The following is a 26763-nucleotide window of genomic DNA, read 5'->3' as shown; positions in this document are numbered from 1 at the left end:
TTATTTATTTATTTGTTTGTTTACCCCCCCCCCCCCCCCCGCCGGCGCCGGCCGGGAGCTGGGGGGGGGGCGGGCGGGCAGGAGGACAGCGCGGCAGTTGGGCAGCTCGGCGCCTCCTCCTCCTCCTCCCCACCCCCCCCCCGCCGCGCTGACCGGGAGGGGAGGGGAGCTGGGGCCACCGGCGGCTCCCCGCGGGGTCGGTAGCCGGAGAACTTCCCCGCGGGGGCGGGGCGCGGCCGGGCCACGCCCCTCGGCGGCCGTTGCCCCCTCCCGCCCCCGCTGTGCCTGCGGCTGAAGGACGCGTCCCCCGGTCCCGGCGCGTCCCCGGCCGGCGGGCTGTGGGGCGGGCGCCGCCCTAGAGCGGGCCCCGCCGTGTGGGAGAAGGGGCTGCGCCCCCGGCGGGACCTGAAGGGCGGCTAGGAGAGCCGGCGGCTCCCCCGCCGCAGGGGCCGCGGCCTGCCCGCCCGCACCTGCCCCGGTGCGCGTAGGCTGTGGCTCCCGCGCGGACCCCGCCGGCTGACTCATCCCGGCTTTTTGCTCCCTGCTGTTCCTGCCCGGATATAAATATCTCATTCATCGTCGTAGTAACTGAGTATAAGCTACGCTCTTGCAGGCTGCTCGTCTGCCCCGGCTCTGCGTTTGTCTGGCGCTGTGGAAACTTTGAGCGAGTGCCGGCTTCTGCCTCACCTGCCCGGCCTCCCTCGCCTTCGCTTTCCAAACCACGTAGCACCTGGCAAATAAAAAACCGAAGTGAAATTACAGCTTGGTAATGAAAGCTGGGTTTGTCATGATTTAGTGTTGTAAGATGGTTTAAAGCTGAAAGGGACTGAGAACCTTTATGGTAGGTAACTGGTATGGGTTTTATTTTTCTTCCTAGAAGAAAAATCGAACTGTTTGCCTAGAATTCTCACTCACATTTCTCTCTAAGGTCAACTAAAACCTGTGCCCAGATAAACAACTGCCATACTTTCCAGTATTTATATCTATTAAGTGCCACGAGAGGATCAGTAATGGATGCAATATTGATTAATTTCCAGTAAAAATTGACATGTCTGAACTCGGTAGTTCTTAGTTTATTAAAAACAATCTCTTCGTCATACTGTCATATATTGTTGGGAAAGTACCCTGAAGGATTTATCTTCCAACTTGATCTCAATTGAGTGCTTTGGAAAGTCCTACCTGTTACATGAAGTGTTTTCAGAGACAAACTGCTGCAATGTTAAACTAGTCTGCACATGCAGGTCTCATCCAAAATCCCTACACAAGCCACCTGGTAAGGTGCAGAGCGCTTGGATATTTTCCATCTTGTTGATATGGGGTGTGGTTTTATAGACCTGCAACTCCTTGACGTATGGTATGTTTGGATAAAAAGCACTGTATATATGTAAGGCTGTCGATTTGAGTGAGCTGAGAGTGGTTACCTGTTGCCCAGGCTGGTATCGGAAGGATCACCCAAACCTGTGAATGTATCAGTGGAACGCCGCCCAAGAACGGCTTTGACTCTGGTGCTATGGTTTTGTTGCCTTGCTACATCTCTTTGTCCCTGCTTGGGTGAACACTTGCTAACTGAGACTACCCGTGCTTTGATACGGTTCTCCAGCAGCAGGAAGTATTCTGCTACAGCGGCTGTCTAGGATGTTTAAGTTTGTAGTGGGTAAGTGAGGCTTGGTAACCCCAGGCTGTAGGTGGGAACTGCATCCAGCCCTATATTGACTCCATTTTCAAGTGGAATTTAACTGCGGTCACGGTGGTGGTATTATTTGTAAAAAGAAGGCAAACTGTGACTGCGCTGTTGTTTCTGAACCTGTGTTTTTAGTGTGTTAGAAAACGGTAGTGATATTGATCACCTACTGTTTTGTTATAAACATACAGCAAAATACTTTGTAAGGCTGCAGCTTTAAATGCAAAAAGCAAGTCTCACACCTGCAACACTTGAATAGATGTGCAGTAGATTTTAGTGTCAGCTGGTGAACTGTTCTTATGGGCAGCATCATAATGCTGTTGCATTTTGGCTTTTGACCAACGCACAATAAAAGCAGCTTGATGCATGGTAGGATTTTGCAAGTAAGGACTAAAACAGCAGATCCTCATCGCTGGGGGATTGTATTCACAGTATTCGTTGGTAGACTTGCATTGCTCATTGTCTAATGTATTACTCTTCTGTGGATTAGGATGTGACAGATTGCATGAGGAAATGTCAGTCTGACTGGAACTCCTGTTCTCAGGTCAGTTGAGCAGCTCAGCCCACATGAAACAAGTGACAGCAGGGTCGGAGGAGTAACAAGCTGAGTAAAGCTTCAACAAGGCATAGCCTTTTATTCCTCCAAGGGTGCAGGAATTGAGAAAGGTGAAAATTTTTGTAGGGAGTAATTGGTAATAATTCTGATCTCTTTAGCTTTTGAAGAGGCAATATTCTTGCAGTAAACCTGTTATACTAGAAGTAGTAACTCTCTTGCCCTTGCTTTGAGGCTTATATAGTCTGTAAAAAAGCCTTATTTCCTCTGCTCCGTTACATCTCCCATACAAGCCTTTGTCTTATTCTCTTAAACAGTTCCTGGACTCTGCCATTTTGCTCCTGTTAGCGGAACATTCTTCTTCCTTTAATCTGGTCTCTCAAGCTGCATGTCCTTTTTTAATCCCACTCATTCCTGAAAAATGGCCTTTTCTGAGGTATTTACAGTATCTGAGTCAATGTTTCTCTTTCTCTTTTTGTAAACAAAACCAGTCATTCACACTTCAAAATGAGTAATTAAGTGGCTGTGCTGTGGGCTTCTCTCAAAGGAAGACCAGTGATTCTGAAGCACATTTCTAGTCTGACATTCTTTTATATGAAGCTGAAGATACTTCTTCCATTCAAGTTCTTACATCTCCCTTCTCATTTCAGTATAAAACTGCCTCTTAGACTGTATCAACCAATGTGATTCCTTTTTTTTTTTTTTGTCCAAAGCTTTTTTTCTTCATTCTTTTCCCAGGGAAATATTAACCACTATTTAAATAAGCTGTGGTCTGATTCTCTTCTGTCCTGTCCCCCCTTCCCCCTTTTTTTTGTCCTCTCCTTCCTCCAGAGGTGCTGAGCTAAGGATGCTGAAATTTTCGTGAATTAGGCCTCACTGTTGCACATGGATAACTGTGCTCATATGGAGTCTCATGCTTGTTTAGATAAGCTGGTTTTTTTCTTTAATTTTCTGTGTTGATTTGGAATTACATTTTGAAGAATAATCTTTGTTATATATTCAAATCTGAATGTTGTTTCTTCTTTGATCCACACTGTGTGTCTGGATGCCTCTGGACCATCAGTCAGACTGATTCTTTCTGGACAGATCAGTTCAGGTTGTCTGGAAGGGCTCCCATTCATTGTGTAGGCATTGCGAGAAACGTGTTGATTTCAGGACTCTGGATCTCTACTGAACAAACCAGAACTGAAACATGCTGGGGAGCTTTTGCTTTTTGGTGAATAGCATCTTTCACACCTGGTGATGTGAACATGTGATGTGGTGATGGGATATGGGGATCTAGTCTGAAAGGCAGAGCTATTGTTAAAGGAAGTCTTCTGAGTTATTTTTTTTCCAAATCTCCCTGCTTTATGAAAGTCTCGGTTTATAGAAGCAGCTGCAAGGTAACAGTGTATTGTGCAAAAGCTGTGCTTATCTGCTATAATTTCTTACATTTCTGAAGCATGATACGTTGCCTGTAGAGCACTCTGGGACGGAAGAGACAACATAAATGTAGGATTACGACTCCAAGGGAAAAAGGATGAATGTTGACTCTAAAGTTTCAACATTGGTTCCTTCCTATATAAATCACTACTTTGGTTCAAGCCATAGCAAAGACTCAACCAAATCTTTCTGGTAAAGGATTTCAGGCATTTTGAAATACATAGCAAAGGACATGGCTTCCAGAGTATAGTCTTCAGGAAAGAGTCCTCTTCTGTTTTCAATACTGAATGAGTTTCACAAACTAGAGCTGCTAAAGACTAAAGAAGGAACATTTAGCCAATTTTACACCAACTCTTTCCCTTTTGCAGCTTTTAGTTTGCTGGCTAAATTTTTCTTTGCCAAGCTACCTACTCACACAGTAACCATGCCCCAGCACAGTTAACAGTTGTGTTTATCCTCAGGAGCCAATGTACAATTGCTATTAATCTTTCCTTTCCAGGGAGGAGGGGGATTAGAAGTTAGCCCAGACATCTTGCATAGCTAGACAGGTCAATGCTTTTTGTTTACTTGCTCCATTTATTATTTTTAATCTTGAGGCTTTGTTTGCAGATTGTGCTTTGATTTGGGAACCTAGTTCTCTCTTTCAGTCTCAAGGGGTTTCCAGTGTAATTAGGAACCCTCTTGAGATGTTCCAGCTTCTGTTCCCTGTATATAACATTTTTCTCATACTAACTCCTTTAAACTTGGTTTAAATTTTTCTTCTAGATGCAACTGCAGTCTCACGCTATTAAATTGTCTAGCCCCCTCAGCAGCTCTTCTTTAGCATGAACTTTTTTGCATGCCTTTCATTTAGATATCCATTGTGATGGATAAGAATGGGCTACTGTTTGTTTGGGAATGACTCCCTGAAGTGACGGAGAACCTAATTTGGAGAGTTCATTTTAAAGCTCTAAATATTATCATTTGATTCATCAGGTTGATAGCATATTGGAAGTAGTTATCCAGACTGTTCCTATTGTAAAGAGCTAAAACATGTTGATTAGTCTGATACTTCCTTTCAATCTGTTGTATGGTTTTTCCCCCACTTCCATGTTGTTTTCTGAGATATTTTTTTTTAACCTTGTCCTTTATGGCTGTTTTTGATTTCTCTCTACCTTAGTTTTTGCCTGCTGTTCTTATTTGGATGTTTGAAGAAGGTGACAAAACAATTAGAGTAAACCAGAGAAGTTTTTTGGCCAGATGTTGCTGTTAGGTGTGGATTTCTGGTTTATAAGTATTAATGCCTGGGTGAGAAATCCAGGACAAGCAACCATCTGTTCTTCCGATCCCTACAATGAATGTGGAACTTCCTCTGTTGACCATATGTTTTCCATTGCTTTTGGAGCAGTAAAATGAATTAGAGGCAATTGTGGTCATTTTTTTTGCCTTAAAATTTTTAAGCATCATAATAGTGAATCTGAGAAAGCAGAGACTCAGAAAATACTAATTGGAGGCTTAGGGGAATAGAGAGTCCTCAGAACCTGTCTTTTTACCTCAAATTGTAGTTAACTAAGTCTTCAGAATCCCTCAAAACCTCAAAAAAACATGTGAATACATTTGCATTTTTGTGTTTGGTGGAGTTGGGAGGCATGAAGTGGTAGACACGTGGTGAGGAACTGTTCAATTTGCTTTAATGTGAGAGCACATATGCCAGGCAGGAGTGAGAAATGCCACTGCTGGCAGCAGGCAGGCAGGGTGCTGGGGGGGGGGGGGCAGTTGGTTTTAGTGTCCACAGTTCTTATTAAAATAAGAATGCATATGATATCAGGGAAAAAACCTGGGTATTACTTCACGATTGTTACATAATTCCTTGTTATGTATGAGTTCATGACCTATTGCAGCCTTATAAAAAACCAAACAAAACACTCAATTCTTTCCTTACAGTCTTCCTCAGTTACCCAGAGAAAACCCTACGTGCCCCGTAAGAGCACTGCCGCATTGCAAGCCAACCCGATGGCGTCCTCTACTGCTGTGCCTGTAGGATTTCACTATGAAACAAAATATGTAGTTCTTAGCTACCTGGGACTTTTATCACAAGAGAAGCCACAAGAGCATCCTCCTCCTTCTACTCAAGGTAATATTTGCATATTCATCTGTACCTATTACATATGCAGCTGTATTTGCAAGTAGTTGTTCAGCTGTTTGTGCATGGATGCAGAACATTAGCCTGATGTTTAGTGTAATATATCTCTTAATATTTTAAAATAATGGGAAGAGATGGTGATGGAAACAAAGCTGTTTGTATTTAGATTACTTCTTTAATTGGTGTTTATGTAGCAAGTAAAAGTGGTTTTAGTAGCTGTCTCGAGGTTAAGAGAGGTGGATATTTATTATCTTTGTTGAGCCGTCTTGAGAACTGGAGCTCATGCTTGCTTTCTTTTGGAGGCCAGTGGAAGTAAGCAGGGGTGTGTTGGTGGTGTTTACCAATGTAAACTCCAAGTGATGATACCCAGCTAAGCAGTCTCATGTGCTAAATAGTTTTGCCCAATTATGTTAACACTTCTGTTATTGTCAGTCAGTGGTAGTGCAGAGATGTAATGCTTAACCTGACCTATGCTGCATCTATTTATTTATTTATTTTTAAGAAATCAAGGACTTCATGGAGTCAGATAAGAGTCAAATGTGTCTTCCAGAAGAGGTTTATACATACGGGAGGCTAAAGAAATAAATAGGAGACAGAATAAAAGAAGTTTGATAGATCATGTTTCACATAAACCTAGATAGTAAAAACTTCCCTTATTTTGTGGTGGCAAGCATTTAAATAATGTTGTTTGTCAAGATTGTTTGGGTGGCTTGTCACTTGTTAACAATATTTCAGTCACTACTAGTTCCTGTGATTCAGAACTTACTGTGATGAAAGGCATATTGAAAAACCCCCAAAGGCAGTCTTCAGAATCTTTTTTTGTTAAAGAAGCTTTTAAGCATGCATACTCTCTCATTTACTGAACTTACCTGTCACAATGTAAGAAATTCCTGAAAAGAAAAGAGAAGATAGCATCAAAGTTATGACAGAAATGATTTTATCAGTTTGACGCTAAAGCATATAGCATATGCTGGTTATATTATGTATCGTTTAAAAAATAAATCTTAGTATATTTAAGGTATGTCTATTACTTTGACTGCATCTGTGGTCTATAAAAGGAGGGGCAAGATGGTGCTTCATAAAACTTCTTGTTGGAAAACGTACTTATTTTGGCAATAAAGTCTCATTCTGAATATCCCATCAGGGGTAACTGGGCTATAACTGGAAATGTATTGAGTACATATAAAACTACAATGTGGAAGAGTCTGCTTTGTTCTCTAAATGCAAGATTCAGGAAGGAAACTGTTTGTCTTAAAGTTTTTCTTTTTAATAATTTGGCTGTAGTACCTTTGAAATCCTTGCAAATTGAGGGGCACCTTTCAACTGATTCTTATTACTGAAACCTCCAAGACACATTTGAATTAAAGAGCAATATTAAAACTTTATAAAGAGGAAGTTACAAATACTTAAATAAAATTTTTGTTGTCAGTTAAGAAGACCTTTATGCTCCTGAGTCAAGGTAACCATTGGGTCTACTTTTCAGATATGTTAGCTTGTGTGATAGCAGGCTGTAGTTGGATTTGCTATTAAAATACTGTAAAGCATTGATACTTCCAAATCTATTCTCTCATTCTTGTTGCTCTAAGAAACTTCTAAACAGGAAATTCTCCAACATTTTCCCCACCCTCACTCCCCAGATCAGAGAGTGGCCAGAACTTCTCCTCTTCTGGTCATCTTTCACTGTGATTAGATCTCAGTATTTTTACTGTTTTCTGATCAAAGCCTCTGGGTAAAATAATTTCCCCTTACTTTTAATCTGCCTTGTTGTTTCTCACTGTTTTGTAGTGCCTTGGCTGTTACTGGACTAAGTGCACACACTTCATCCTTCTGCTTCAGGATTTGTTTCATTCTTTCCTAATTTACTTTTCCTGGTGCTTGTCTGCTTTCCATGCTTCCGACAGCTTTCATTTGTCTGACAGTTACTTTTAAAAATCCTTTCTCCCACTTCTTCTCTGACTACTTGTAATTGAACAGTTGTTTCAGCTGTACTGCCAGGGTATGTGTGGTAACAGCTGTACGTTTATTTTGAAGTACTGTATATGTTGTCTTTGAATACGAAGCAGTTTACATATACAGTCTCTATCTCCTTGTTGTCTGGCACATGGCTGGTGCTTACCTGGGGAGAGCTGTACCAAAGCACTCTGCTCTATATACTCTATTTTCTCCCCTAGGGAGAGAGCGAGAAGAAGAAGCAGCAGCCCATAATAGATATTACCTGCACTGCCTAATGTGCTGTTGGGAGGTAGCTGGGTATTACAGTAACAAGCATGGTCTGAGAAGCCTGGTTAGAACAAAAGAGATGTGAAAGCCAGTAAATGAAAATTAATAGCTGTTGCGTAGAATACCATCACGAGGAGGAAACTTCTGGGTTTTGGTAATGAAGACATATGAGGGATAGTTGCAGTATGACATTACATTGTGCTCGACAGTGTGTTTTTCAAGTGCTGTCATCAGCCGTTGATACGATATCTTGACTGATCCCAAATTCCCTTCGTTGGTGATTTTTGTGGTACTTTAACACCATGGTCAGTAGTTTTTCTACTGTGGCTGAACACTCTTGATTTATGAATTGAGAGGGTTAATGATACAAAGTACCTGTCATTTAATCTTATTTTGCTTTAGTTTGGTTATTGTGCTGACAGACCTTTCATGTGAAACAATTTTAACAGTGATTGTGGCTATTGCCGGTTTCTATTTTAGTTGGAGGACACTTCTGTTTTATGTGTTACATTCATATGAGGTATTGGCTCTGGTATGTGTTACTTACCCTGCACATGTTTTTCTTAGATCCAAATAAGTCCTTATTCTTTGTCTGATATCTGTGTGGTATTACAATGTAAGAGGTGTATCCAGAAAAGCTAGTTTTAGATTGCCCTTGTGAAGTTAACTTTTTGTCACCTTCAGTGTTGGAGAGTGAGGGCCAGACTCCTCTAGAGGGTGGTTCAGAGCAGGGTCCTAATGACAGCCACTTTGTGTCACCTGCTGGTGGATCTTTCTCTCATTGCATGTGTACAGAACATGTGGAAATATGCTGGCGGACCTTTCTCTCACTGCATGTGTACAGAACATGGGGAAATAAGGCACCCTAGGCGTAGTTAGTGTTTCTGTACCTCCCTTCAGTCTCTTTCTACAGCAGTCTCCCAGATTTCAGTGAAGTTTCACACTCCAACTACAGAATGTATCTCATGGGTCAAAAAACAACCAAAAAAGTGATCTTTCCCAACAGGAGTGGTAGTATTTTATCTCTGGTAGAACTGGTAGGAGAAATTGAATGTTTTTGTCCATTCCCTTCCCTTTCCTCCTATGGTCATCTTCCACAAACCTCTGCTTTCCTGCATTTCATACTAGGGTTCTTTTTCTAATATATGTCTTTTTGTTCCAAAAACTCAGGTAAGAGGAAATCTTTAAGGCACTTGTTAGATTTCAAGTTAAAACTTTTTGGTTTTTTTGCAGGCTTAATATGCTTCATGAGAATGATGGTTTTTGGAGGGATTTTATTAAGTGAAAGCTCAGGCAAATTGCATAGAAAATTACCTTGCTGTATTTCCTTTTGGATTTCTTGGTTGGTATTGATTTTGTTGCAAGAAAGATGGCTTCAATTACAAGAGCTAAAACCACTTCTAGCTTCAAGCAAAGAAGGCTGACCTAAGTCAACGTCTGATTACTACTTTGAAATGTCTATTTAGATGCCTTCTTTTCAGTGCAGGTACTGAAGAGACAACCATTTGCAGTATTGCAGGTTCTTGAAGAACTTCAAAACAGTTTTATTGGACAAACCAATCTTTTAACATTACAGCTCTATAGCATTCTGTAGTGCATTTCAGTGCCTCCAGGGGCAAATCCAGCAAACTGAACTGGACAATAGTTTGAGACATTATTCCTATTACAGTTTTGGCAGAATAGTGATTCTACATAGCACTCACTCCAGTGTATATGAAGCAAAGTCTGTTAGCAGTAATTTTTTTTTATTATTTTGTGGTAGGTTTTCAGGTAGGTGAATATTACAAATTGCTCAGAAAAATCTGATAAAACACAAGTAAGATCATCTGTGTAAGTTCATGTGGCTTGAGGCAACAGATGAGTTCAGTTACCTAAAATGTGTAGAAGCTCTCTTATCTGCTCATTAGACTGTGGAGAGATGCTTTAGTATTTTTTCAGAAGTCTTGTAGTATCTGTAACTACTGGTCATACACAGAAAATAAATACGAAATACTGGAAAACTTTACATTCTCCCCACAGAAGTTCGCTATTATAGAAACTTCCAGTCTGCAGCAGTTGTTAGTACTACTTTTTAGGTAAGTCAGAGTACTTTGGTTTGTGATTCAACATATTTGTATTACAAATGCTTCTTTGTATTTCATCAAGGAGTAAATTTCAGTATATTTCTACTTTTTAATCTTCTTCCCCATGGTTTGACCCCATCCCATGAGCCTGTGGCTGTAATGAAGGTTGTGAAGGAAAGTAGTTTTTCTGTGTTTTCCTTGACAGAATGAGAAATCTTAAATAATCCCTTAGCTCACATAGTATCTGGAAGATTTATAATCAATGCCACTACTGCAAGGTGGCATAGATTACTCAAGAGGTGAACAAGGTTTTGACAGTTTTACAGTTTCCCTGAGGTGCATGCTATCCACGGTATGTAATCCAATTACTGCGCACAGTGTTCTTTTGACCATTTATTATCGGTTTTGGAGTTACTATATAAAGTGCTGTATATAGTCGGTGATCAAGGCATTTCAGTGGTTTCCCACACACATTTCTTACAGCTGAGCAGTGTTGAATTGGGTTACTGGGAGAAATGTTTTACGTTTGTTCACTTGTTTTGGTTAGAAGTAAACTCTTATGTCTCAGGAAATACATGTACAGATAGGCAGAGGTGGTCAGGTTTCATGCATTCTGGGTGAGCTCAAGGATCCTTAAGGGCCATCCCAAATGTAACAGTAGTACCTTGTTTTCATGGTTTTGACAGTCATGGTTTGGATAGCTGCCACTGCAAGATTTTGTCATCAGGTGACATTTGGACTGGTTGTTGCAGGATATTTTGGTTTTCTTCATACTCTATCCCTGGATCTTCACTTACGCTTCATAGTACCTACTGTTGGTCTGTAGGAAATGAAGGAGTTTTTGAGGCTGTTTTAGCTTAGATGAATAACTCGTTCCTGAGAAACTTTCCTCTTAGGGCGGAATGTACTTCCTTTGGCTGAAAAGTCACAGGCTGAAAAGGTACTTGCTGTAGGTCAGACCAATCCAGTTTGTGCTAATGAGGGAGCTATTTCCTGAACTGAGACAAGGATAGGGAGTTTTTGGGATGTGACTTGGAGAAGTAGGAGGTGGTGCCTCCAGGAATGTTAATTCCCACTTAATTAAGCCTCCTTTCTGCCCCGCTCCCCCCCCAAAAAAAAAAAAACTAAATTAAAAAATTGGCTGCTGGTTGGCAAAGTTTTGTCTCTTTTTGGTTATCAATATTTGGGACTATTTTAGTTTCTTTTAAGCTGAGCCTTCTTATGGTTTATAAAGAGCTACTTTTAAAAATTCCTTAGATCAAGGGCTGCATCTGTGTATGGCAGTATGTGTTCTGGAGTTTGCTGGGGTAATGGATATACTTTTCATTAAAGGAAATGAATACATTTGTAAAGAGATTTTATATATATTTGTCACTATTCAGTGTTTACAGAAATTTTAGGTGTTACTGTTTTAAAAAGTCTGAGATGTTAAAGAAATACTAGAATCATGTTGAAAGTACATTTTTAAGTCAATGTTGGCTATACAGAAGTTAATATAGAGACCTAGGAGAACTTGAAAACAGATATTGACAAATAAAGATTGTAAGCATGAAAGAAAAATAAATCAGGAGCAATCTGTAACATCAGTGGCTTTCTTTTTCATTCACCCTGCATTCACTTGAACTAAAAAAATGTAACACCTTTTCAGTTGGTGCTAGTAGTTGTTGTCTCTTGTTAGCCTTAGTTTGACACAATGTAGAATCAGATGTGCAGGCTCTCTAGCTCTGGTGAATGACTTCCCATCCCTCCTCCTCCTGGGATCAAACCTGGGGAACAGGTTAGTCTTGTATTGCTGCTAAACTTCTGAAATAGCTTTATTGGTGGAGTTTTACTGAAGTATTACCTTTATCTAGTAGTCATAGCACTATCTGATTGTCAGTGATGTGGTGCTTGATGGACTTTCAGAATACATTTTCTTTTAAATACCTGAAAAATAAATCTTAACAAGAACATGCTTGTGCAAAAGGGAACATTTATTACATAAATAGAAAGTAGAAAGCACTAACTTCTTCCTGTAGGACTGTGTAATTGAGGTTTCTTGTGTCTTTGGGTTAGGAAGAGGCCTTTCAGAGCCAGTTTAGCAAAAGCCCGTATTAGGCAAACACATTTTTTCAGCATAGGAGAGCATTCAGTGTTTATGGGCCTTACAAGTACCGTTTCTGGTGTGACCATTTGCATTATTAAACAATGAAAATGTTCTCATCTACTAGAAGCTATTTTACTGTTTTATTCTACCTATTTGCAAATTGACCTGGAAGCTGTCTAAAAGAGAAAAAGATAACGCTTGCTTAGGACCTTTGGAATATGCTGTTCTCCAGCACTGTGTGTGATTTTGTTGGTAGTGGTCAACATACAATTGTAGATGCAAAAAATTGAAGTCCGTTGGTAACTGGGGGAATGAACAGTGCCAAGTCACTGGTCTGGGAGGGTTAGGTTTTTGATGTTTTGGCAGGGCTGAATAGTCAGGTGCTATTGGAATCAGCAGCTGCTGCAAAGTTGTGGGTGTTACGAGATGGAAACCATTGACTGCAGCACTGATTATCTAAACAGCTCTTTTGTACGCTGGCAGCAGTGGAATTTCTCTTCCTTCCGTTTTCTGGGTGACTTGTTATCAAGTATGACAGCTTGTCATGTGTGATCATCATCACATTAGTCCCGTGAGAATGGATGCTATTCTAAATAACCTCATCCCTTCCATATAGAGGGTGAAGCACAGGTTAAAATAAAGAGTTGGTACTTGCATATACTTGTTGTACTTGACTGTGAAGCAGTGGTTCAGTAGTTCAAAGAGGCAACTTAAAGGGACTGACAAGGCATTAGTGAATATTCATTAACCAGAAGGAGGAACAGTTTGCTCCTCTGGAATTTGTTGTTTAGCGTGGCAAAAAGAGACTGTTTGAGAAGGAATTGAAGAAGCTAAATAAAGTTATTTTGAACATAGTGATGATGTTCTAGTAACTGTGTGGTTAAGTAAAATGGAATTAAAGTGATGATCTGTTGTTCCTTTAAACTGTTCACATAAATAAATGTAAACATTTTACACTTGTGCATTGCTTTAGAAAGATTTTGTCTCACAGTTATCTATTGAGCACTCAATTTTTAAGCATTAGCACACATGCAGTGGGTTGATTCTGGGGATTTTTAACTTACTTTTCAATTGTAGGAGACTGCACACTTACTGTCTATAGTGGTTTTTTAAATACAGAAAATGCAGTGTACTTTTCCTACACATCTGTGTGTGTTAGCTGGTATTGTTACTTTCATGTTTTCCACACACTCTGATAGGAAAACTAGTGTTACTATGTGTCCGTTATGATGAAAGGGGAAGGTAATAAAACACATAAAGTGAGTTCAAGCAGATACAAATCGAAATGAACTGAAGAAAATAGGCAGTCATTCATAAGACCACCAAATTATGATTTACTGTCTTTAAAACAGCAATGAAGAAAGACATGCCAGAAGGCTGCGCTGGGTGTTGCAGGACTTATCTGAAGATTTGGATGTGAAATACAAGTGATGAGGAAGAAATGAAGTCAGATGATAGCAACATTATAGATACAATTCCTGCCACTTTTTCTTTCTTTAATTGAGTAAAGGATGTCTGTAGGGTGGAATGATGCCTAGATGCCCAGGCAGAGCTGTAGGCAGTTGGTGTAGGTACAGTAAGGGTGAGATAGGTTGGAGAGTCATCAGTATTTGGGTGCATGAGAAGGGAACAGTGGACATGGGCACCATAAACAGAAGGATGGCCAGGAGGTGGTGTTTAAATCTTGGGCCCATGAGAACATGAAGTCCCAAAAAAGAATTCTAAAGAATATTCAGAAGTAAGACAGCTAAGAAGATGTGTTTTGGGTAACCTAGTCGATGATACTGTTGAAAGTAGCGAGGTGCAGGCTAATGAGGACTGGTAATTGACCTAAAACTTAGGGAAGGAAATGTCTGGAAGGGAGTTTGGGGGGCAGTTTTGTTTATTTATTTATTTATTCCAGGAGTGAGTTGATAGAAAAATCAGTTTTATATTCTTGTGCATATAACAGAGATCCATTTCATCTCTAAGCAGGACATTTTAAGGAGTTGAAAGGAAGAAAAAAATTTCAGTGGTAGGCTGTTGATTCAGTGATGTTTGGTGAAAATAAAACAACAGTTAATGGAACAGATTTTGTAGTGTGCTTTAAGAATGGGATTTGAAGACATGCTTGAAAGCTGATGGAAGAAATAAGAGATGAGCAAACCCACAGAAAAAAATCAGCTAAACAGCAGGAGTTTTGAGCTGAACTCTGTCCCAGACATCTAATCTTTCCATTAGTACCCATCCCATAGAACACTTCCTTGAGTAGTTATCTTGCCATAAGGCCTTATAATGGAAAACTTGACACTCAGCAAATTCCTTAAAGATTCAAATGCTTTAAATACCTTGGCTTGGTTGGAAACAGTTTTGTGTCTGTTTTGCTACAGCCTAATAATTAAGATGAATGAGAGTCAATGTAATCCTGAATGATACAGCTGAAACAATTTACTACCAAATACTTAGGGTCAGCACACAGAATAGGTATTTGTGATCCCAAACCAGGACATGTGTACTTCTGGGGATAGGCAGCCATTTCAGATTCCTAAATGACTTGATTAGGAGGTGAGAATTGACAACTGTCTGACAATTGTGGGATCCTTTGCCTCTATTGTTACTTGTGAACTCAGTCTTAAATTATTTCATTCTGGCCTTTAGACTCCTCATGAACAGCGAAATGATGCACAGCTAATAGATTTTGGGACCCTTTATTGATATTGCATAGTTGTTCTGAGTATTCTTGTAGATTTTGCAGGCATCAATACCAATTTTATATTTTGCTACTAAAAATCAAGATTATGCCTATGCCTGCTTTGTTTTGGTGTAGTTTGATAATGAGTGTATTAGTTTTGATGACCGCTTGTTTATATGCCTTGGTTTGATTTTGGTCATAAATCTAAGCCACATTTGTTATGTATTTTATTTTTAAAGCATGTTTATATTTAAAACACCTGTTCTACCTTGAATAGGCCTGTAGTTTTATGTGTTTCTGGGCTCATATAATAAAACTTTTGTAGTAAGTACCCTTCAGGGATAATACTTTTTATGTTGCTGTCTGAAATAGAACTTTCATCTTGAATTCCTCTACAGTTAATATTTCAATATTTTGTTCCATTATCCTATATCCTTATTTGAAATATTACAGTTGAATAATTTCTCTGGTTTCTTTTAGGGACTCAACAACAGCTTATGGCACAACATGCTTTGGAGAAAGAGACTTTGGAGAAGATTAAAATAGAAATCGAGGAGGAGCTCAAACGTCTTGATGAAGAAATCTTGGAAGGTGCTCTTCTAATTTTCCCATTTCAATTGATAATCTGTGTGTGCTGTAATGGTGGTTAATTTGTAACAAGTACTCTAGTTAAAGAGATTTTTGGACACATTGAATCTCTTTACATCCCCCTCAAGCTATCTACACATTGTCACATGAAGTTGAATAGTTAAACTTTACCGTTTGGAGTTGGAGAGTCTTGCCAAAGCAAACAATTGAATGACATTTAATGGGCTATTATAAGTAATGAAATGTAAGCAGCCCTTAGCTGTTCCAGTTGATGAGAGAAGTGAAATCATTCCTTAGCACCTAACATTCAGAGGAGTGTGGATTTAAACCGTTGTATTTCTCATTCCACCAGGTTTATTTTTTGTGACATGCTTTGACCTGTAGATGTAGCTTTTATATGACTCCCAGCAAGGATGATTTGAAAACAATCTTTGCTTTGCATGTGTGTTGAAAATTGGAAACCTGAAGTAGAAAGGCTCTAGATCTGTTTACATTCATCCATATAGACCTTTCTTAGAATTTTTAAACTGAGAAGGAAAAAGTTATATGAACAACATATTATTTTAGAAAATGATACTTCAGTACTGCTGCAGATATGTCCATGCGTGGGCAAATTTTACCATGGAAAAGGCTGTCTTGCTGCTTCATCAGGGTTGATATCAGCTTAAAGTTGAGAATAGTTACACATTCAGCTATCTTATTGGTTAGGATGCAGTTGTGAAATAAGAGTTGGAGGGGTAATGTAGCTCAAAGTCATCTATGGCTTGTATCACTTCCAGAATATATTTGGACTGTACTTGTTTTACTAGAATTTGTTCATAGCATGCTGTGACTATAGAGCTGTGATTTCTTCGTCCCTCATGTAAGCTGTGTTAACTGGTGGGATAAGAAATCTGAGACTGTTGATGTTATATACTGTTTTATTTTGTATACTTTCTTCTGTCAGCATTTACCACTACAGGATTTGACTGTCACACTTCCCCAGTGTTCAGTCCCGCCAATCCAGAGAGCTCAATAGAAGACTGCCTGGCTCATTTGGGAGAAAAGGTGGCCCAGGAATTGAAAGAACATCTTCACAAAGCACTGCAGAGCTTGCTTAGCAAGTGAGTTTCTATTTGCTTTTTCAAAGGGAAGGTGTTTCCTTTGGCATTGTGACTGGTGCTGAAATGCTAAAGATGGGACTGTTTTGTATTGCATTTCTTTTTTTTACAGCATTCTGTTATCTGGCTGGTTTTGTTGTTTTGTGTTGTAATGTGTGAAAACTTCTTTGTGGTATTTGTTCTTTGCAGTCCTGTAAGTTCTAAAATTTTTCTAAGTGTTTATCATTGAATTTCTGAGACAAATTCAAGTAGTTTGAGTTGCTGGTGAAACTGGCAGCTGCTGGTTGCCATTGCCAATTTAATGCATGCTGGGCTGTAGTCAGATTAACTTCTTCTACCTTAGAGTTAAGAGTGAAGCTGAAGGTTTGTAGACTGGCTCAAGGTGAGTGGGAGAGATTCACTGAAAGGATGGTAGTTAGATGTTTTATGACCACCATTCAGTTACACATCTGAAGCAAAGGTAGGCCCCAGGGCTAACCTTGGTGCCTTAAGAGCTGTCTTGCCAGGTTAAGCTTACTGTTTAAATACCACATTGTACTCTGCATGCTAGTATCTTGATTAATGTCTTTTGCGAATTGGTAAAATTGTTGTGGTTGCTTGGTTTTCTATTATAAATTACTAGCCTGATTTTAATAGATCCATATGAATTACTGCTGGCTCTTCTGAGTGACCTCCGAAATACATTTTTAGAGAGATGGGATTGGAAGGTGCTACTTTAGGGACATAAATGCAGTTGTGAAGGCAGCATTAGCAAATAGCTATCTGAGTCTGTGTTTTGTGGATTGGTTTTAATAATATGGCTCAAAAGAAGCTGAGAATCTCTAGTGCTGCTCCTCTAAGCTTTGCATAGCTGTTAATGAAGTGTTTAAACAAGGGACGGAAAGCCTAGATATCAGTGCCTAGTGTAAATTTTCTGATGCATGGAGCTTAAGCCTTCCATACAAGGATTGGAGGCATCTCGTGCTCTTTATGGCAGGCTTCTGGAAGATTACAAATTTGGAAGTCATTCCATCTGAATATCAGGAAACGCATTTTTACTGTGAGGGTCACTGAGCACTGGCACAGTTCGTCCAGAAGGGTTGTGGAGTCTCCATCCCTGGTGATACTCAAAAGCCGTCTGGGCATGGTCCTGGGCAGCCTGCTGTAGGAGGCCCTGCTTGAGCAGGGAGGTTGGACAGGATGTTCTCCAGCAGTGCCTTCCAATGTCCACCGTTCTGTGATTCCTTAACTAGCCCATCTATTCCTTAACTAGCTCTCTAGTCAACAGCTAAGGGCTGAATTTTTATGACCAATATGATTTAAAACTGACTGTTCAGAGTCAGATAGGACGGGACTTTGGGCAGCCTGATGTAGTGAAAGATAGTTCCTGCCCATGATCTTTAAAGGTCCCTTCTAACCTAAACTGTCCTATGATTTTATGACTCTGACCTGGATTTCACAGCAAAGGTGCCATGTAATATCTGACTAGACAGATAATTGTCTCTTTTTCCATGAGTCACTGAAGGGAAAAGTACACTCTGTCAACTTACTGTTTAACTTTCAGAAACTAATATATATACTGTCTGCTTCTATAGGGTCAAAAAGTAAGTTCAGTACAGTGTAAACTAACAATTATTTACCCACAGAAAGAGTATGTGGGGCACAAGTTCCTCCTTAAGTGGCAAAAGATATGCTGGTGTGTTCCTCCAGAAATGGCAGAAGCTTATCTGCCTTTACAAGCCAGGCATTTGTCCCATGTGACCTTAAAAACTTGCACTTAGTGTCTTCTGAAGAGCTAAACTTTTGATAAATACCTCACTACACTGAAAAAACAGACTGGCAACAAGTTGGAAAATTATCAGTAAGCCTTGCAATCCATCCTTTGTGTCTAAAATGGTAAATTGAAATAACAGCATTTTTAGTTTGAATGTTTTAAAGGTTGTAGATAATTGGTTGACTGTCTGACTTTGAGGGGTCATAACTGGTGCACTCTAGGTTGATTCTTTTTGGAAAGTTCCTGAGATCAGGTCTTAGAAAATTAAGTGGTTCTAGCTTGTTAGTAGCCTGATGTTCTAGGCTTCTTGTGCTTTCTATGGGAAAATATTTGCATTCTAAGTATTTTTTTAGATTTATGTATATGCATCTAAGTACATACATACTAAGTCTGAAATGCCTGTGAAAATGTGTTGACACACGTGCCTTTTTATAAGGCAAACTAGAGCTACTGTTTAATCTCTTGATAATATCCTTCCTGCAGCTGTTGCTCTTCTCATCCCACTGATTCATTTGGATTTGCATTTTAAAGGAACTGATGTACCAAAGAAGTTAAGAGAATGCACTTAAAATGACAAACCCAAATTATGTTTTTCCCAGTGTGCTTGAACTCTGTTCTTTTACCCGTTTGCTACAGTAGTGCCATTTGATTCAATACTTATTTATTCTGCTTATATTTTTCTGTCCTCTTGTATGCCTATAAACAAGTATGTTATGGTACTGTAGGCTGTTAGATCATGACAGGTTCTTGGATAAGAGGTCTTCTGTCCAGTACTAGTTACCACATTTCCCTTAAACTAAAGTCTGAACTTGCCTTTTGTCATGGTCTGGCTCAGGACAACTGCTTTTGAAGCAGTACATCTTCTGGTGTCACTTGGCAAAAAGTATTTGTTTTTACTGACCCTTAAGATACTATACAATCTTGGAGGAAAGAGAGGAATTTCATCATCCTAATTCAGAGAAACAGAGATGTGATAAATCTAAAATAGAGGTATCTACTGAAATATGAAGAGGGGTTTTGATCAAAAGTGCTCTTTTTGCAAATAAAGGCTTTAACTCATAATGTTGATGTGGTCAAGCAGTCAGTGTTGGTTCACAGACTATATTATATTTATAAAAATTTTACTCTGTATCGGCCTCTATCTCAAATATTAATTTCTTAGTGGAATTGTCTATCTTTAAAATCTTAGCAAGAGCTTAGAAATTCTGGTATCTTATCAGAGAACCTACTTATCTAATGTCCTTTAAGTTGTGGAGATCGAATTATGAAATTAACTTACCCAATTATATCAAATTACGTAACTGGGAGGAGGTGATGCCTTCCTGACCCTGTCTGGTGCTGGTGTTTTATGTTCTGAAATGCGAGACTTGTTAGCTCTTGAAAACTATTTGCTGTAATACATGTGAAAGTATTTTGTTCTCTGAAAACTGAGAATTTTATTTTATTCTTGTTCTTCTGTTTCCTTTTATAACTTTCAGTGTTGATTTAACTTCTGCAGGCCAGTGACATATCAAGAATATCGAGAGCGTACACAAGAGACAGCCGCTCATGCCAGCGGATGGAACAAGGTACCAAATAAGTGATTTTCACTTTGATATCTCTCACATCTATTTGATGTCTGTAATGTTTTTACTAGGTACAGTTATGCTTCACAAATGACAAAGAATAAGAACGCTCTTGGTTTTGTTACAAAATAACTTTCACTTGCAGAATGGTAGATGTGGACATAATATGTGGTTTGTAGATAATTAACCAGAAGTTATCTAATGGAAGTATTATGTCAATTTTCCTTTTTTACAGTAAAATGAAAAGTTAAGAGGTTTTGTTTGACATAATTTTAAAAAAATAATCATTAAACATTTCTAAATTATCAAGAGAGATTTATTTCTAACAGTTTTGTAAAGAAATCAGAGATGGATGTTTCCATTATATTTCTCTAGTGTTTCTTTGTTCTCTCTCAGGTTCAAAATACATGTTAAAAAAAAAAGTACTAAACATGGTGAAAATAAAAATTGATAGTATCTTCACAATATTTAAACTGTTCAGAAAACATAAGGATGGTGTGCCTACCTGGTTTCAGTAATAGTTATCTCAAATGAACTGAAGCTTGTTTTTAAAACTATATGCAAGTCTGTAAATGAACTATCTTATAATAGTTTTAATGTAGAATGAGTAGAATTACTGTTCCGAGATTAATCTTTCATTAGTGATTCAAAGTCATTTAATTAATCAATTAAGATTAAGTCATCTTAATCATTCTCTGATGGGTTCAGTGGGGATCAGGAAAAGAATGAAAGAATTAAGTAACTGCAAATTTACATCACAAGTTGAGTGTTAAAATTTAGTCTTAAATTTAAAATAGAACAAGAAATCTTTTTTCCCCTCTTTACATTTTTTTTTTTTCCCCAGAAATACTCTTCCTTAACTAGATTTCCCTGCTTGCTTCAGAAATTGATCATCTAACCAAGGGTGTGTTAAAGCAGTTATTAACCAAACTGTTAAAGCAGTTTATTAAAACATTGCTTGACAAGTTACTGCCCATGGCTCCACCAATTATAATCGGGGTGTGTGTGCTTTCAGTTTATCATCTTGTGATTCATAGCATTTTAGTTTAAAGAACCATGAAATCTGATTATCGAGAAGGTGGCTTAAACTAGCACATTTTACTTTCCAGTTGGTGAAAACAAAAAACAAGCATAAAATCAGTCATTGTGGCTCAGCTGGCAAGGGAGGAGATGGATGGAGTTTGCCAGTTGCCTACTGCGTTTCCGTATGCTACTGGTACACACCTCCTGAAGATACAGACCTGGGTAGATGATCAGCCATATTTAGGGGTTTATGGTGCAGCCTTCATTGCTGCTACAATTGTCCAGCCCCTGTGGCTAGTGGATTTTGGTCCTCATCAGCTTGTGATTGAGAATATCATCCAGAAGATGTTTTTGTCATCATCTTTGCTTACAGCATCTGTTTATATTGTTTTTGTGGTAGCTTGATGCTTCAGGAATGCCTAGCAGTTCCTTTAATAATACTTGTTTTGAGGAGATGGAATACATTTGTGTTGGTTTCATTTCCTTTTAAATTCCTTTATCATCTTAATCAGAATCGTATTTTATAACAGAAAATATCTAGATACCTTTCCTCTGACCTCAACCTGGCTTAATTTTTAGTCTAAAGAAGAAGCTGTTAGAAATAAAATTTTAAAAAGTAGCTATAAATTGACACAGTGTTAGGTCTAATTAGCAGACATACAGCAATAAAGTGAGGCTGTAATAGATGAAATGTGTTTTCAGTTATACATAAGCTATATCTGTTGGGGTCACTAGTGGCATCTTGCACAGCAAGATGCTCTTTTTACTTCCAGTAGCCTATGAACTAGTATATAAAATCTCACTTTAAATTTCTGAGTCTTTGCAGTCATAGGTATGTATAAAAGCCCCACCTATTTAATATATTGAATATGATGCACTGAGGGCACCACACTGATCACTTAAAGGCCCAGTATCTCTGTGGCACAAAACGGGTTTAAAGTAGTCTTTGCACATCTTCCTTGATGTTGTGTGTATGAGAAACATGGCATACAGGTAAGCGTATGTTTCTGGGAGGAATGGATTACCTTGCAGGCTAGTTGGTTGGAGGTGGAATGTGAACAAAGGCTTGATCTCTCTGATTGGCAGTGGGGAAGGTGTCCCTTTTAGTCATACCAGTTTTCGAAGAACCTATGCATTACGCAAGCATGAGCAGAAAGAAGACACTTCTAAATACAGCTGGTATTTTTTCCACTTAAAAATGTGGATCTTTTCCAGAGTGCAATGGTACATTTGAACTGCTGAAGAGATTTGGTTAACTGACTAGCATGTGGGGTGTAAAGGAATGTTTTCAGTCACTAAAACATGAGTATCTGAATGAGGAAGTACTATAGGATACGCTAATACATACGAACACCAGGTCTTCCATTAACATCCCACAGAAGCAAAATGTACCCGCAGATCTTAGAAGTGCTGGTTCTCAGTAGAAAACTTTCGGGAAAAGAAATTATTTCGTGTATTTCTCAGAAATTATGATGTGAAGTAATAAGCATGATGTTGGATTCTGTAGAGAAAGGGAGTCTTCACCTTGTGTTTGAAATAAGGCTCTCATTAGAACAAACCAAAATCACCTCAAACTTACAGCAAATTATTTCTGTAATAAAATAAATTTAATAATTGAAATACTCTGTTGCTGAGTTTTTATGCTTTGTGCTTAAAATTGAGCGTTACATACATACATACTCCAGGATACATAATCCCACTTTTGTGCATCAGATAAAAGGATAACAAATACTGATATTGAGAGTCAGCTGAACTGGTAAGTAGGTTAGCAGTCATCTTAATGTCCTATTTTTACTGATTAATGGAGCCAAAGAATAATAAAACAAAAACAAACAATAATCATGTAAAGAATTAGATTAATTTTATGTTGAAATAGTCAAAAGGTACACAGAATTGACAATTACTTTGCATACAGCTCCTTCAAAGTCTATGAACTTTCTTTGTAATAATTTCTTTTGCATACATTTAAATTTGTAATACTGTACTATGGGATTGCAATAGTATAATTGACAGAAATCTTTCATTTACACAAATAGTCAGAAATCTTCTGATAGTAAAGTGGTTTTTTTAATGATTCCCTGGAAGTTTTCACCTGCCAACTGTTTTTTGGCATGCTGTGCTTGATATTGTGTATGTTCTTGTTAAGTCAAAATATAAATAGCCCCTAGCATTCCTTCCCATGTGTACTTGTGGAGGGAACTGCACTTCCTTTGCATGGCTAAGGCTGTATTTTTACTTTGGTCTAGTTAAATCTCATTGCCATTCAAATAGTTACTCTTATGTACAGAAAGCTGTCGTTAACCTTTATGGAAGTACTGTGAAGGTGATTTCTTTCATGAATTTAGGGACAGTGTAACGCAAACCTGTTCCTGTTCCTAGTGGTTTCAAACGCAGAAGTGTCAATAATTCCAGTGGGAAAGGAAAACCAGGCAGTGTTTGTTGGTGTGCATGGGACTAAATATTAGAGTTTGAATTTGGTTCCTTGCTCCGGAGGCCTGCAGAGGCTTGCTGAATTTTGGAGGAGTGGATGGATTAGATATTTTAAATTGGCAAAGGAAGATGGCAACAATCATGTTCAGTATGCCAACATATAAACTCCCTTCATTTCCTAAGCAGCCTTTTTTTGCCTTTGTTTCTCTTGCCTTCATCTTACAGTAAATGTCAAATATTTTGAGATCTCAATGTTCATGCTGTTGTAGAGTTATGTGGGTGTGCCCAAAGCCTCTGAAAGATGCCTAGTCTTGACAGCATGCTTTTTTTCCTTTGATCCAAGAAGACTGAAGTGTCTTCTGACACTTACCTCACCTTGACCTGCTCCTTTATGTTTGTGCATTATAAGCTTGCACCTCTTCTGCCCCTGAGTTGAGATTAATTACAAGAAACTCAAAAAAACCCAAAGCTTTTAAATTTCAAGCACCATCTTGTTCCTAGTTACGTGACTGCAGTGTTAACTGTTTGTCCCAGAAGAACAGTACTATAACCTGTCTGCCATAGTATTGGACTCTCTCAGTTGTTAAACAGCTGGTACATCTTAAATTTATCAGATTATAGGCATTTTTAAGGCCCATCTGGTTTTAGTGATCCACCATGGATTTAGTACAGATCTAAAACCCAGCCTGCTTTTCCTGTTCATCTTCCTCCAGCTTTGCATCCTAAGGTGTGATTTCTGGCAATAGTAATGGAAGATATTTACATAGAAGAAAACCAGGCTGTACGAAGAGGGGACTGGCAAAGGCAGGAAGCCTGTGGAGTTCGGTCTGGGCAGTGCTATTAGCCTGTATCTGCCTTGTGCAGCTGGGAAAAAACGTTCTTATTTGTACAGTGAATAGATATGCAATGCAGTTGTCACAAACTAGGTGCAGTAATGCTTGCAAATATTTTTCTCCTGTATCATAATAGTACTTTTTCAGATGCTAATGACTTCAATTCCTACAAGTTTCCTGAACCTGGCAAAGTGCTGCATATAAACTTTGCCCAGAGGGCCACTTGCATGCTCTTGGATAATAAATTTAGAGTTTAAAAGTTCAACTGCATGTTGTTTAGGCAAACAAAAACATAATTTCAGAAGAAAGTGTCTAGAACTGTATAATATGAAGGAGGTGTGTTCACAGAATCTTGCATCTTCCAGAGCAATTCAGATTTGGGTTAAGGCTGAGCATTCATTTAAAGACAAAAGTTTTGGAAGGAGGAATGAGAATAGGAAATAAGGGGGGGGGATTTTGTATGTGTTAAATTTGGCATAGGAGGGAGAATTTAATGTGGAGAGGGGGTTGTGTTCATCATTTTAAACAAGTCTGTAATGTTATGCTGCTGGGAGGAGTTGTTTCTGTCTTGTCTGAAAGTCAAGTGTGAACTTCTACAGACTGTCTAGTGTTGTGTATGTATTCAAGAATACATATGAGATTGCTGTTTGAATACAATTTGGATGCACATCCTTCAAACTATTTACAATGTTGCATCTTTTCACTTCTGGGGTAGCAAGTTCTGGACCTGTGGTGCTTGTTTACCTAATCTTGTGTTGGAAAAAAATGGGGTGTAAGAAAGCACTGCGGTCCTGTTCCTGTGAAACTCTCAAGTTAGGCTGTGGTGTTTTGCTTACCAGATTTCTTTCTATCAGGTTCGTTCTTTCTGAATTGTGTTGTGTTCTTGCTTTGTGTCTTCACAAAAATGAAGTGTATAGTCCCTGCTATCTTTGAATTTGTAGATGCAGACCTGCTCTGTGGACCACATGAATTTTCTGTTTTACCTGCACAGTAGTATTGATAAGACTTTCTGTATTTATTCACAATTCTTGTTTTTTTGAAGGTCTTGGTACCCCTGGTTCTGCTACAACAGTTTCTGATGGAGTTAACTAGACAGGGCCAGGAACCACTGAGTGCACTTGTGAACTTTGGGGTGACATATCTAGAAGACTATTCTGCAGACTATATCATTCAACAAGGAGGATGGGTAAGAAGACAATGTTTAATTCTCATACTTTGTTCAAAGCTTATTTCTAAGAGTTACACTGATCTTAATAGGAGTAAAAGCTAGGAGGGTTGCTAGAAGTAAGCAGATGAGAGTAGGAATGCCCCAGAAAAAGCAACACGAAAACAACAACAACAAAAAACCCCAAACAAACAAACAAAAAAAACCAGACCAGGAGATCTAGTTGGAAAGGGATCTTGGGCAGTCGTCTATTTCACCTGTCTGCCCCAGGGCAGAACTGACTTTTACCCATTTATTTCTGATGTTGACATTAAAGACCTATGTGACTGGACACCACAATTTTCCCAGGCAGTCTGTTCCAGTTCTTTGTATGTCTGGGTTGTTGGATTGCAGTTGAAGTTGAAGGGGTCCTCAGATGTCAAATGACAACTACTTTTCATGCATTGTGTGTCAAAATGCTAATGTGTTGCTGTATGGTGAGCTTTTGTTTGAATGTTTTCCTGTTAATATACACACAGAACTGCATTTAGAAGCAAACACCCGTAACAAAGATTCTGTGCCTCAGAGACTCATCTTTTTAATGCTACCTTCATACTCTGGTGGCTGCTGGAAGTGGTATACCTTTTGGGTTTTTTTCCCTTCTTACATTTCAGAGAGTTTTTTTAACAGGTAAGTAGTCAGGGATCACTTTGTACAGAAGTGTCAGTAGGTACTAATTAATTTTTATAATAAGTGATAAAATAGCTAATGCATATTGGAATTTAAACCTATATAGGAACATAGATAGAAGAGCAATCAAGATTTCTTTGTGCTGTATTTCCTTGTGGAAGTCTCCAGTTCATGGTAACCAATGTTCCTGGGTCACAGCATGCTGAGAAAGTTTCATTTAAAAATACATCACGGAGGCAGGTCACAGCTGATGAGCTGAGTCTTGAAGGCTGAGCTTTAGATTACTGGGTTTTGGAAGGATGCCAGATTTGAATGGAATTAATCTGGGATTAGTGAAATGGCTTCAGCAAGTTGATTTATTCTAAAAAGAAAAGCTGTTCAGGAAACCCCAGTGATTAAAAAGTGCTAGTAGGAAAAAATCTCCTTCAGACAGCTTTGTATATTTCAGGAGTTTTCACCTGAAGTTTTTTTTTAAGAGCAGTTCTGGAATTTCTGCACGTCTGCACCTTTTTAGCTCCCTTCCCAGCAACCATGGGTAATAGTTTTCAAAGCCTTTGGGAGGGATTGTTTGTCTTTAATGGACACAAACACTAACAGCACCCAGCCAAATGACCTTAGGTCATTTGATAAATGCACGCACATTTCAAAGTGTTTTCATCACAGGGAAAGTCCTTGCTTGCAGCTTTAAGACAGATGGATGTTATTTTGCTTTTCTGCCTCTTTTTTTTTTTTTAACCTCAGAAAAGGCTGTGGCCTGTTGCCTAGCCCTTATTTGAGGCCTGCTATAAACATAATACAGTGCAAAGCCTCTGAAAACAC

General features: G+C 38.8%; 1 protein-coding gene across 1 annotated transcript in view; it reads left to right on the top strand.

Moving 5' to 3' along the window:
* The window catches only part of BCL2L13 (BCL2 like 13), a 45371-nt gene that overhangs the window by 910 nt on the left and 17698 nt on the right, over nt 1–26763 (top strand). The window contains exons 2-6 of the mRNA XM_080391512.1: nt 5580–5769; nt 15299–15409; nt 16353–16509; nt 19758–19827; nt 25153–25296. Of these exons, the coding sequence (XP_080247638.1) occupies nt 5649–5769; nt 15299–15409; nt 16353–16509; nt 19758–19827; nt 25153–25296 (603 nt within the window). The 5' untranslated portion in view covers nt 5580–5648. The remainder of the gene's footprint in view (nt 1–5579; nt 5770–15298; nt 15410–16352; nt 16510–19757; nt 19828–25152; nt 25297–26763) is intronic.

This window comes from Falco punctatus (assembly GCF_963210335.1).
Source record: "Falco punctatus genome assembly, chromosome: 6".
In the NCBI taxonomy this organism is placed as follows: Eukaryota; Metazoa; Chordata; class Aves; order Falconiformes; family Falconidae; genus Falco; species Falco punctatus.
The sequence above is the reverse complement of the archived record's forward strand: the minus strand, read 5'-3'. Positions and strand labels throughout refer to the sequence as shown.